Source organism: Mycetomoellerius zeteki, unplaced genomic scaffold, assembly GCF_001594055.1.
Source record: "Mycetomoellerius zeteki isolate Tzet28-1 unplaced genomic scaffold, Tzet1.0 scaffold85, whole genome shotgun sequence".
NCBI lineage: Eukaryota > Metazoa > Arthropoda > Insecta > Hymenoptera > Formicidae > Mycetomoellerius > Mycetomoellerius zeteki.
The window spans coordinates 221,147-233,821 of record NW_017257883.1 but is presented as its reverse complement, the minus strand read 5'-3'; the positions used below and the strand labels follow the sequence as shown (position 1 = coordinate 233,821).

Sequence of the window (12,675 nt, the reverse complement as noted above, 5' to 3'; positions counted from 1 at the left end):
CAGCCAATCTGAAGCTTGCATTTTGAAATCAACGCTTCAGATTGGCTGTCGCAATAAACTTGCGATCTAATGTAATTAGCTTGCGTCTAATGTAGAATGGGCTTTATGATACAGCCACGATAGAAGGAATAAGGAATTAGAATTAAGAATAAGGAATAACGATTTCAACCTATCAGAAACTGGTGTATCTGATTTCTGATAGGTTGAAATCTTAGGTCTGTTCGCGTTGCATGAAATCCCCAATATTTTTGCACTTAAAATGAAATAGATATATATTTAGCCTTGAAAAGTGAGAAAGCGAAGATGCTGAGTGCCAAAAGTGCAAGCAACGCGAACAGACCTATTTATTACTTATTCCTAATTCCTTATTCCTTCTATTGTGGCTGCACTTGTAAAGACTCTAGGCAAATTTTTATATATTCTTCTAGAGCTAAAGATGTGATTGGATAATCTAGAAGAATACACCAATAATAACGATCGTTCACTCAATTGTTGAGTCCACTGAATGCACCAATTAAATTATCCAAAGATCAGTTAAACAGTTTAAAATGTCAATCACTGACGAGATACTATTAAAAACGACTAGCCATGGGCAACTTTTCGTGAGCACCAAAAAAGCTCTAAAGGCCCATATGTAATTAAAGAACGATGACATCGACAACTAGTATAAATTTGCGATTATTAACATAAATATTTGATTAATATATTATTAAATTCAAGATTTTTTATTATATAAATATTGTATAAATATGCATATTTGTAATGCTATAATATCTTATATATTGCTGCAAAATTATAATTTTTTTTTTCTTTACAGTTATTATCTCTGTTGATAATCAGACTCGAACGATAACATTAAAATCACAGTTTTTAATAAAAATCGAATATTTTTTAATTTTAAATATATACAGAATGAATTTTAATTCGTGTCCCAACGTTTTATCATGGGAGATGAATATTTCACTCTCTCTCTCTTATACGTGATCTCTAGTCTCTTATGCTTTTTCCAGAAGAAGCTGATTGTTGAAAAGGACTTAATTGGTGAAAACGAATTATGGGAATAAAATTTACTCCCATTTTTCATTAATTACGCTCGATGTCAAAGCACCAATGTTTACTTGAGGATCCCGACTAAGAATTAAGTTAGAAACATAAAAAAACGTAAAGGTGCATTCAGATTACAGTAAACAAATTGGCTAATCATAGTAGAGGATTACTTTACGTTCTTTACTACGATTAGTCGATTTGCCTACTGCTTAAATCTTATTGCCCCTTATGTTTTTTTAAGTGTTTCTAGCTTTAATCCAAATTTGATTTAAATAGAATATCCAACCGAATTCTCTATGAATCTCCATGCAAACTGGTTGTAGGATACTCGGCAGTGCTCCGCTAATTAACCAAATCAATTCTTCCTCCATCCGAAATAGGGTCTTATTTGTAAAAATTGAAATGTGTAAAAAAATTATAATTAATTACTTTATACGCTTTTTATTAACTTAAAAGTAATTTAAAGTGATATTAATAATAGGATTTTTTATTAAAAACGATTAAAAGTGCTTAAAAAATGAGTGGGGAGTGAACGCAATATGATTGGCCGTGACGTCACGATTCAGCAGAGCCCGGTAAGTTTAAACGTTGTAAATACATACTTCATGTAAATGACACATACATAAGATATATAAACAAAACAAATGTGATATTTAACGGATCATGCGAATTACTAAGGGTGCGTTCCGTTTCTTGCATGATGCGCATAATGCATCTTTTATCCTTGTTATTCACCGAATGTTAAACAAGGATAAATGATGCATTATGCACATCATGCAAGAAACGGAACGCACCCTAAGTAATCAGTTACAACATGGCGAGAAATATTACAGGTTTTGTTAAAGCTCAATCGGATAATTTACCAAAATTAAACGTTTTAATGGTTGCTGACTTTTTTAGTGAAAATGAATTTTTTAACGTGGCAGAGACAAGAGGTGTTAAAGCTAAAAGGTGTTTACACACTTTACATACATTCAATATATATAAAAGTTTAATATAGTTCCACAATCAATATCTGTATTTTACAGGGCTGAAGGTAAAGATTATGGTGATGCATCAGCTGTGATGCATCTATCGTCAAATTCAAAAGTTCTTTTTGAAGTTGATGGACGATCTGTAAGTATTACATTATTTATTATATTCACATATAATGTAATTCGATAATATTAATTTTTATTTGAATGATACCAATATTAATAACATTAATGTTGCTTGCATCTGATGTTTCTCGATGAGGCTGGCAAGCAAATTTTGTCGGCATAACTCCATTCTTTAAGCGAATGAGTACGTTTGGAATGAACCTGACTTGCATGTAATTTTCAACATCCTCCTCTAACTGCAAACATAAAATCAATTTATTTTGAATTATTTAGGATTAATTTATTATATTTTAGGTATATGACTTACATTGAAATGGTGTTCACAACAAAACAAACTACTAGTCAGCGATATAGTTGAAGCATCAGTTCGGCCTGAGATTTCGAACCATTTTCTTCGAATCTCTCCTTTTGGCACTGACAGGAAAATTGTTGACGGAGAACAGATATTGTTTTGAGTGCATGAAGGCACAAAACACCACTTGTAATTTCTTTTTTTCTCTGCCATTACTCGTTTCTGCAAATTTTCTGCCATTTCACATCGGTTTATGTAAATTTTAAATCAACTGTCAACAACAGCTGTCACCGACCTAACCTAACTTATTTTAATAAAATAGTGAATATTTAGTCATAAAAAAATTATATTTATAGATTTAAATTATCTGCATTGTTCATAAGATCCATTTATCAATATTAGCAATACTCATTTACGGCCAAAAAATTATTAAAAATTATTAAAAAACAGAGGAGCGAAAAGAAAGTGTGATTGGCTTATAGCGTGTGACGTCACGATTCAGCAGGATATGGCGCGAATAAATGAGCGTTCAAAACATACGTGATTTTTAACTTATTAAAAAAAATTATTGATTGATTTTTAGTAACTTTTGTTATTGTAACTTTTGTTTTTACGGGTAGAAGCATTGTTTTAGATAAAAAGAAAATATTCGAGGAAGACCCTATTCGGAATTATTTCAAGCATCATTAAAACAAGACTTTATGAACGCACCGATTGCATATTCCGAAACTCATCGTGTTGCAAACCTGCGCATTCGCATTCATTCGTTTCGCCGCGATTGGAGCATCGTACACGTGACGAGAAACACGCTCTGGAACACGCGTGCCGACTTCCGAGACGCGTCAAGTGTAACCTTTTATTCGAAGTACGCCGGTCGGCCGCAGGAATAATGTCGTGGTTATTCGGCTATCGCAATTCACAACCGCCGCAGGACTTCACGCATTTCGTGCAGCCACCACCACCGGCAAGCGACGGCGGAGGCGGCAGCAGCGGTGGTTCGCCGCCGAGGATCGGCGATAGCATGGAAGCGTATAGATTTGACTCGAGCGCGTTGGAACGAGCCGCTGCAGCCGCCAAGGAACTCGAACGATCTAGTACGGTGCCTTTTTCACGCCAATTTTCCGCACTTTTTGCAAAAAATCGTGCGCGCGATTACGTAAGCGAACGGATTTGGAGGTTAGGACACACGCCACGAGGAGACATCGCTCGCCTCTCGCGCGCGATGATGCAACTTTCCGCGAAGAATTCGTTGATCGATTCGGCGAACGGGGATTTCTGTGTCATGCCGAAGACACGGATCTTCGTAAATTATGTCGCCTGTTCGATGACAATTCGTTGCATCAACCGTCCATTTATTGGATACTCATTATTCGCATTGCTTGAAATTTTTTTTTGTAAATGAAACTAGCACTTTTTTAAAATTATGTATAAATACTTCTGTAAAGAATTAATATTATTGTTAGATATTTTATAGAAAGGATATATGAAACATTTTAATAAATATTATATTTGAGAAAAACGTGGCAAAAAATGTAGTAGTTATAAATTGAATACTATTGGTCGGTGTCCTTTTTAGTTGAACTTTTTGTGTCTTTCGTTTTCCTTCTTTTTTGTCCTTGTTGGACAGAAAAGGAAGAAAAATAGATAGTGCAAGAAATTTAGTTGAAAAGAATAGACTATAGATATTTTTCATTTAGTGATACAAGTATCATTCCGTCTTTAGCTATTTTAGGAAGTATAGTTGACACAAATATTGTTCTATCCTTTTTGATATTCAATAAGTAACAAAGATAAGACTGGAGCATAGATCTTTGTCAATCATAATGCATAATGCATAAAGCATAAGAAGATGAATCAATCAGAGTCTTTTATTTCAAAGAAAATGAGGAAATAAAGGATTTTGTGATTGATCTATTTTCTTATACTGTGTCTTGTATCTAAGACTGCTTTCTTCCATAGAATGACACTTATATCGACTATGGATATTTTCCAGCAATGTACACAAGACGATATTGTATAACACATTATACGATTCCGTGCTTTCTAACTACAACACAAGTTAACTAAAATGCTGTGTTCAACAGTATCTATATTACTTCATGAATACCAAATTTTTACATTTTATTACCATTAATTTTTTTAGAAGATTATTATTCTGATACTTCGATAAGAGATTTTAAGATTATATTTGGATATATTTCGGCATATATATATATATATATATAAGTGTATAAGACTTTTTATTACAATTCACTATGTATTATTATGTCACATAATGTATAACTATATTCCATTGCTGAAAAGCACTTTATGTCTCCTAAAAAGAAAGTAGTTTGTTACTCACTGAATACTAAGATAGAATAATGTATTGATTTGTCACTGAGTGGTAAATATCTTATTTGTTTAAAATATTAAATGTTTTTTTATCTACAGACTAATGAATATAGTTTTATTTTAACACAGAGCATGCAAGAGAAGCTTTGGATTTGTCTAAGATGCAGGAAACCACGAAACAAGTGGAGTTTCAAACCGAATTGAAGAAATACGAAGCTAGCATTGAACAGCTTAAAACGGAACAAAAACGAGTGGAGGGTGATGAAAGAAGAAAGACAATACAGGAAGAGACAAAACAACACCAAATGAGAGCACAGTATCAAGATCAATTGGCTAGAAAGCGTTATGAGGAGCAATTGATTCAACAACAAAAGATGAACGACGAGAATCTGAGAAGACAAGAGGAATCGTTAGCCAAGCAAGAAGCCATGAGAAAAGCTACGATAGAGCACGAGATGGAATTGAGGCATAAGAACGAGATGAGAAAACTGGAAGCGGAATTGAGAGCCAAAGCGAAGGTTGACAGAGAAAACCAGGATCTCAATTTGGAACAAATTAGGTTAAAAGCTTCGGAAGAGAGAATTACCGTTTTAGAGTCGATAAAGTAAGCTAATCATTTTTATTACTCATGTGTGTCTGTTTTATTATTAGTTTTACATTTAATTTCACAGAATTATTACATTTTCCAGAACAGCTGGCTCAGTATTAGGCTCGGGTGCCAAAGCTCTACTGGAAGATTGGGATAAGATTCTCGCGGCGGCAGGTGGTCTGTCTCTCGTAGCCTTCGGAATATACACTGCCAAGGGCTCGACTAGTGTGGCAACGCGCTACATCGAGTCTCGTTTAGGGAAACCATCGTTGGTGCGCGAGACCTCGAGATTTACATTCCTCGACACCGTTCGGCACCCCATTCAAGCAATTAAAAAGCTAAAGAGCAAACAGACCGACGCACTGTCCGGTGTGATCCTGGCACCAAAGCTCGAAGAAAGACTACGTGATGTTGCGATTGCCACGAAGAACACAAAATACAATCGTGGCATGTATAGGAACATATTGATGCATGGTCCACCAGGTACCGGTAAGACGATGTTCGCGAAGAAGCTGGCGGAACACTCTGGTATGGACTATGCAATCGTAACAGGTGGTGATCTGTCGCCATTGGGAAGAGACGGCGTCACTGCCATTCACAAGGTGTTTGATTGGGCATTGACATCTCGCAAGGGATTGTTGTTGTTCATTGATGAGGCGGACGCATTCCTGAGAAAACGCTCGAGCGAGCACATCTCGGAAGATCTTCGGGCAATGTTGAACGCATTTCTGTACAGAACCGGTGAACAGAGCAACAAGTTTATGCTGGTGCTCGCATCGAACACACCGGAGCAGTTTGACTGGGCGGTGAATGATCGACTGGACGAGATAGTGGAGTTCCGTCTTCCAGGTCGCGAGGAGCGCGAGCGTCTGGTCCGCCTCTACTTTGACAAATTTGTTCTCCAACCGGCGATCGAGGGTAACAAGAGATTGAAAATCGCGCAGTTTGACTACAGCTCGCTGTGCAGCAAGATGGCCGATCTGACAGAGGGAATGTCCGGTCGAGAGTTGGCGAAACTTGGAGTCACCTGGCAAGCGGCAGCTTATGCCTCAGAGGATGGTGTTTTAACAGAAAAAATGGTTATGGACAGATGTCTCGAAGCTATTAAGCAGCACAAGCAGAAGGTGCTTTAATATTTAATTGTGTGGTCACAAAAATTACCTAAAAATGTTTAACAGATATAATTACATTTTTTATATATATATTTTAGATATATTTATATATTATAATATATATTTGTATAATTTTTTATATGGAACTTACGAGAAATTTATTGCATCTTTTTGTATTACAGGTACAATGGCAGAGCGAACAGGAGAAGCAGGAGTCAAAGTCGATATATGCCACGGAAAACGACGCAATCATTCGCTCAAAAACTCCAGCGATAGAGTCGTATTCCAGAAATACGATAGCCCCAGCCTAGACAATTACAACAGTGTAATTGTTGATAATCTTTGATAGTCGGGCTAATGGCTAGCGCTAAGAATGGGGAAGAGTACAAACGCCGCTCGGAAAAGGATTATTCCAGCGATTTTTGTATTTATTATAATGCGCAAGCAAGTTCACAGGACTCAACGAGTCGCAAATGTCACTTGTTACAAATGTACATTTATTAGGATAATTAAATCATAATTCTACTATGGCGTTTCATCATCCTTCGTAATTTACTTCTTTTCCTCGTGACATGAAAGTGCAGCGATCGATTATAAATTAAACGGATAGTTTTTTGGAGTAATGAAGAAATAAAATCGTTAATTTATTAATATTTATTGTAGAAAAAATAGGATGACGCGAATAATTTAATTATTCAAAAAATCTAATGAAAGACGATAACGATATTTTATTTATATTTGTTGAAAATCAGAAATTCTTTATATATTTTAATTAATATAATAATCAATCACTAATATTTTCCCGACATTCTTAAACAAAGGAATTTTAATCAATCAATATCAATTTAACATATTATTGAAAAAAAAAAGTACACAACATCACAAATTTCCTACTGTCAGATCATACAACATCAATACATCCTCGTCCTTCATTCCTGCATTCAACACACACGCGCTCTTATTTAACGCATCACCTTGCCAGCAACTACAAACTCTGATCTGTGTAGATATTAATATTATTATTCAATTACATAATGTTAATTAACAAAACATACAACGCATAAAATTGGTGAGCTCACCCACACGCCGCTTACAGAGAGTCTAAGATAAAGGAAGGTCTCTAAACAAAACAAAAACTTGGAAGAGTAACGAATTTTAAGAACTCCAATGTTTCCGATTTTCTCCTTCCTCAAAATGTCAACCTTAAACTAGTAATTAAAAACAATACTAAACTCGAGCAGTATTACCAACCAACAATATTCACAAGAATACTATTCCTGGCATTTGGGTATCTTTTCTCAAGCTATCAGTAATCTTTTTCCTTGGAAGAAAGATGTAACAAGACAAAATGTAGGAAATGTTGCAAGAGTGCCTATCACTAGCGATTATATTCGCGTCAGATGAAAATAAAGCATAAAAAGATTTCAACGAGCTTGCAGAAAAAATCAAGACATTACAATATGCGTAAATTCCACTTTGATCTTATTTACGCCTCCTCTGTCATAGGAAAAGATATCACCAGGGATATTTTGACCAGTTTGCAGAAGGCGTGTCGTTAAAAATCGCAAATTTATCTGGCCCCTCGTAAATCCTCGCGACGAACATATTAACATCACTTCAGGTTTATCACCACGGCCGACAGCGTTACGACATTCGATTAATTCTCGACAAGATCCATTGCCGTTGTAGTCGCTATCCAGCATATCGTAATAATCTTTTTTTACATGTATGTAAAAGGTTGCAACATTTTTTTTACGATGGGTTTCGGAATGCAGCTTGCTCACCGAGCGATTGGTTCTTATTCATGGATCGAGAAATGAAAATCAATCGCTCGGTGAGTAGGCTGCATTCCGAAACCTATTTAAAAAAAAGTGTTGCAACCTTTTAGGCCCTGACCATACAAATCGACACGTATCGTCAGACGTGACACGGGCCACGTTAATACTAATGTAAAGCCCGGTCGATCCCGACTGAGATCTCGCCACTTTTGCGTAATCGCGTGCACGCGACTAAATAAGAACAACCGGCTTATCATCTTACGATGCGCGGCGCGCCGTTAAGGACAACGTAAGTGGGAATTACGCGGCGCAGAGGGATGACGCGGGTGAAGAGGCCATCCACTAGTCATAACAATAATGTTTGACGATGGAAAACGCGAATAGACGCGTTTGATATCACTCAACGAGCAATTAGCGTGCATTGCATTAACATACACGTATATACATATAAAAAATAGAACAACATTACTCTGTTTGTCGGCAAACTTTAGGCGTGTATAAAGAAGATGGAGGGTGACCGTATCTTTTTACATGCAATCACTGTACACTCTCGCGATTTGAGATGTTTAAAAAAATTCGGTTGTATCCGTCACTTGATAATTTTAAATGTTGTCTTTCATATGCACACGCACATACACACACACGTACATACACACATGTGCTAAATTTTTTATGCGAATTAATTACATACTTGTAAACAAATTACGATAAACTGAAAAAATATCAAATTATAAATATCTTGAGATTTCGAAATACTTAATAAATATGATGAACCGTATTTTTAGCAGTAAATTAGATATTGTACATATATATAGACTTAAGACAAATTTAAATAATTTTCACAATCATCAAAATGTCTTATGGCTCTTATTTATTCATCACTACTATCTCAAATTATGATGTCAGAAGCGAGAAAACGCATAATAAAAATTCTTGCAAATATGATATTTGAATACAGATATTTTTCAATAAAACAATGACTGCAACCGATAGAAAAAAAAAAATAGATATATAAAATACTGTAGCGAAAACTTTGTTTTTTGAAAGAAATCAAATTATATTTTCTTCTATATGTATATTATAATATATTATTTTAACACAGTTTGTCGCAGTTGGAATATATAGCTTTACTTCTTTTTATACATAATTTATTTCCGGATATATAGTTATTTATTGAAAGACTAGGGATATACTATAATATATATATATACATAACGTATTATATAGTATTTCCCTAGTGTTGTTCGTTTCTTTACGAGAACAGAGGTCCAAGTTCTATTAATTCTTTCAAATAATTCTTTTATTAATATTTTCATACATATTTCCATAGGTACTTTTTGCAGGAATTTTTATCATGTATTTTCTCGCTTCTGACATCACAATCTGAATTGTGAGATAGTAGTATGTGCAATGGTGAATGAACAAAAGCCTCAAAAAGGAAAGAAATGTTCATTATATAACTCTAATTTAGGGAGTTTTTTTTGTTATTTTATTTATCTTTTTGATATTTATTTTATTTATCAAATCGGCGCTACATCTATGAAAACTTTTACTAATCGAGCAAATTGTAGACAAAAAAATACGTTTCTTAGAAATCATCAATCATTTTAATACGCAAAGTCATGAAATCTTATACTGTGGTTTATATAAGTCCTATTATCTATATTATGATAGGTTTTATTTTGCTGACTCTCGTTTAGATTTTACAAGAAAATTATCATATTTTTATTGTAAATATTTGAAATTTTGTTTAATACTGTAAAATTTGTTCGACCCGGTGACATCTTCGGGTTGTCCGAGTTGTCTGTGTCTCCATGGAATCTTACAATGTTTGCTGTCTTTACGATATTCTTTGTGACATTACTCTTTCACGTGTCTAACACATGATTATTTAAGCGATAGATAAAATAATCCTATTTATGCAAAATTAGATCGATGTTTCCCACACTACAGTGTTATTACGATGTAAAATAGCTCTATAATTATACGATTTATATCGTGGTGCAAATTGTGATATAATTATACAGTCTTTTCTTTTTTTTTCTTATTATATAATCAACCGATATGCGAGTTGTTACTATAAGAACTTTGTATTGCCAGGAACAAAAACTTTTTAATGCAAAAAAAGAGAAAAATCTGATAAGAAAAGCCTGATATATAATATGCGATATCAGCGAAAATTTCGAATACTTATAATTAAGATATAATAATTTCCTTGTAAAATTTAAACGAGAATATAAAATAAAGCCTGTCATAATTATAGTCCACGAAGCCTTAAAATAAAATACAAAACACCCAATCGTTTGTATAAATTTCCACACAGCAGAAATATCCCGAATATATCATACAGATATCCTACAGACATTGCGATATGTTTAAGCTGTCTGTGATATAATTTGGACATTTCTGCCGTATAGGAAAGATTATAAAGACGTTTGTGTTCCTCGGGATTTTTCATCCATTTCGTTCCCCTTATGTACGCGCAACAGTGAGTCTCGAGCTACGAGCGTGCCCTCGGTTTTCCTGGGCGGGAAGATATCTATATATCATGTTTTTTCTCGTCTGGCGGCGATAAAACATATCGTACGATCCTCCAGTTGGCGCAGCCTTCAATTTTACTCGATAATGAATCGAGTACGTGACACGCCCTGTGTCCACACTCGCGGGTGTGGATGCAAAAATAAGTCCTCCTCCCCTTTCTGTTTTTTCTCCCTCTTTGCTCTCTTTCTCTGTCTGTCTCTGTCTTTCGCGTACACAATTGCGAATGCTGCGAGTAGGGACACCATTCTACCCGAGTGACGACCTTGATAGTCAGTCTTTCTTCTGACTCTTAATTTTTCGTTTTTCTTGTCTCCTTCCTTCGAACGCTCTTTCGAAATGTTGTGTTGTTCAGGAATTGACCCAAAATAAAACGCGTAAACTCACGTGATACCATCTTCGATAAAGACAGATAAAAACAATGCGAGATGTCTGAAAGAGAACGATCTTTCCAAGGCTTCTCAGAGAGACGTTCTTTTAAATGCATTAGATGTTCAGGTATTTCTTCAGTCGGTGGTTTTCGAAAACCTGAAGAAGAGAATGTGTGGAGGGAGCGAAAACTTAAAACCGCGTGCAATGGCGCCTCTGAAGGCTCTGAACTTGGCGCACTGAACTATATATCGGAGATGTTAGCTATCAAAGGTCATCACTGCGTGGCAAGGTTATCGTTGGATTTTTAAAAAAGGTGGGGAAGTTTTTGTACGCGATTGGTATAGCTTGACTGGCCAGTTCGTTTAAAACGTTATACGTCGATGGTGACACTCCACCGCTGTCGACTTATCTGTTTGTGTCAGATTGAGATTTCTATTCAAACGCGTTGGAGATTCCAACCGTTTGTCTTTGTCGCTACGGACGTAGGTCTTTAATAGACAGTGTTCCAGCAGATGATTTTGATTTTGGGAACTGCTTTCCGAAAGATTCAGTTTTGATCGAGACTAAATTAAAAATTGGGATTCTCCTCTAATTTCAAAAATTGAGATTGTGCAATTAGCATCGATTATTGTTTCTTTCACCGGTTACCCTGGCGATCGGTATGACGATCTCGGTGACCGACACCGCTTTGGATATAGAGAAGAAGGCGATCGGGCGTTGCGCTCGACGCAGCCATCGTCTTTGCATCTGGCTCGCCTGGATCTATTGCGGCATCTTCCTCATCAGTTCCGCCGGCTTTTACATGTTCTGGTACACAGACACGATCAACAACTACATATTGTCGTTGATGGAATTGCGTAACGGCACTCGCACCTTCGACTGGTGGCAGCGCCCGCCCTTGAAACTGAAATATAAGATCTATATCTTTAATTATACGAACGTGGACGAGTTTGAGGCGAACGAGGCGAGCAAGCTGCGCGTCCAGGAGCTTGGTCCCTACGAGTATCATGAAACGATAAGTCGTACGAACGTGGTGTTCCACGATAATGGCACGCTCACCTATCAGAACAAAAAATCCTACGAATGGGTAGGCGGCCGACCCGAGAACGATGTTGTTCTGGTACCAAACGTGCCATTGATGTTCACCACCGCGTACGTCCGGGATTTGAGCTTCGCAGTGCGATTCCTCACTAACACGGTGCTGTCGACTCTGCAGGAACAATCGTTCATCAACGAGACTGCCAACGGTTTCCTCTGGGGATACGACACTCAGCTCTTCCACATGGCCAAGCCGTTGTTAATGCTGCAGCGGGACGTGCCCTTTGAAAAGTTCGGTTTGCTGGCCATGGTGCGTGATTATGTTTAACCGCGGAGAATTTTGAATCTTATGAAAATTTTACTTCTACTTATGCCGGTACACTGAAAAAAAAGATTGGCTGCTGCAATAAATTAAATGGTAAAATATGGCATAGCATTTTTAATTAGCTGCAACAGCCAATTTTTGGTTGCGTTA

At 36.2% G+C, this 12,675-nt stretch overlaps 3 protein-coding genes across 3 annotated transcripts in view; 2 read left to right on the top strand and 1 right to left on the bottom strand.

Annotated features, from left to right (window-relative positions):
- Nucleotides 1–1,874: 1,874 nt before the first annotated feature.
- On the bottom strand, nt 1,875–2,683 carry LOC108730156 (uncharacterized). Its single transcript, XM_018459663.1, has 3 exons — nt 2,455–2,683; nt 2,236–2,383; nt 1,875–2,161 (listed from the first exon to the last, which is right to left on the bottom strand). Exons 1-3 carry the CDS (start codon nt 2,677–2,679, stop codon nt 2,091–2,093), a joined length of 444 nt encoding a protein of 147 aa, XP_018315165.1. The 5' UTR covers nt 2,680–2,683; the 3' UTR covers nt 1,875–2,090.
- A 511-nt stretch (nt 2,684–3,194) lies between these two features.
- Nucleotides 3,195–7,082, top strand: bor (ATPase family AAA domain containing bor). Its single transcript, XM_018459654.1, has 4 exons — nt 3,195–3,533; nt 4,903–5,377; nt 5,463–6,486; nt 6,657–7,082. The coding sequence occupies exons 1-4, from the start codon at nt 3,329–3,331 to the stop codon at nt 6,783–6,785; spliced, it is 1,833 nt and encodes a 610-aa protein (XP_018315156.1). The 5' UTR covers nt 3,195–3,328; the 3' UTR covers nt 6,786–7,082.
- Nucleotides 7,083–11,491: 4,409 nt separating this feature from the next.
- LOC108730145 (scavenger receptor class B member 1) overlaps nt 11,492–12,675 on the top strand; it is a 5,003-nt gene continuing 3,819 nt past the window's right edge. The window contains exon 1 of the mRNA XM_018459647.1: nt 11,492–12,510. Coding sequence (XP_018315149.1) covers nt 11,824–12,510 — 687 coding nt within the window. The 5' untranslated portion in view covers nt 11,492–11,823. The remainder of the gene's footprint in view (nt 12,511–12,675) is intronic.

Bases quoted from the DNA above. Each gene is read 5' to 3' on its own strand.
- LOC108730156 (XM_018459663.1), bottom strand. From the start codon at position 2,679: ATGGCAGAAAATTTGCAGAAACGAGTAATGGCAGAGAAAAAAAGAAAT. The intron at 2,384-2,454 runs GTAAGTCATATA...TTATGTTTGCAG, and splicing joins GTTGTGAACACCATTTCAAT to TTAGAGGAGGATGTTGAAAA. The intron at 2,162-2,235 runs GTATCATTCAAA...TAATACTTACAG, and splicing joins CATTAATGTTATTAATATTG to ATCGTCCATCAACTTCAAAA.
- bor (XM_018459654.1), top strand. From the start codon at position 3,329: ATGTCGTGGTTATTCGGCTATCGCAATTCACAACCGCCGCAGGACTTC. The intron at 5,378-5,462 runs GTAAGCTAATCA...TACATTTTCCAG, and splicing joins ACCGTTTTAGAGTCGATAAA to AACAGCTGGCTCAGTATTAG. The intron at 6,487-6,656 runs GTGCTTTAATAT...TTTGTATTACAG, and splicing joins TTAAGCAGCACAAGCAGAAG to GTACAATGGCAGAGCGAACA.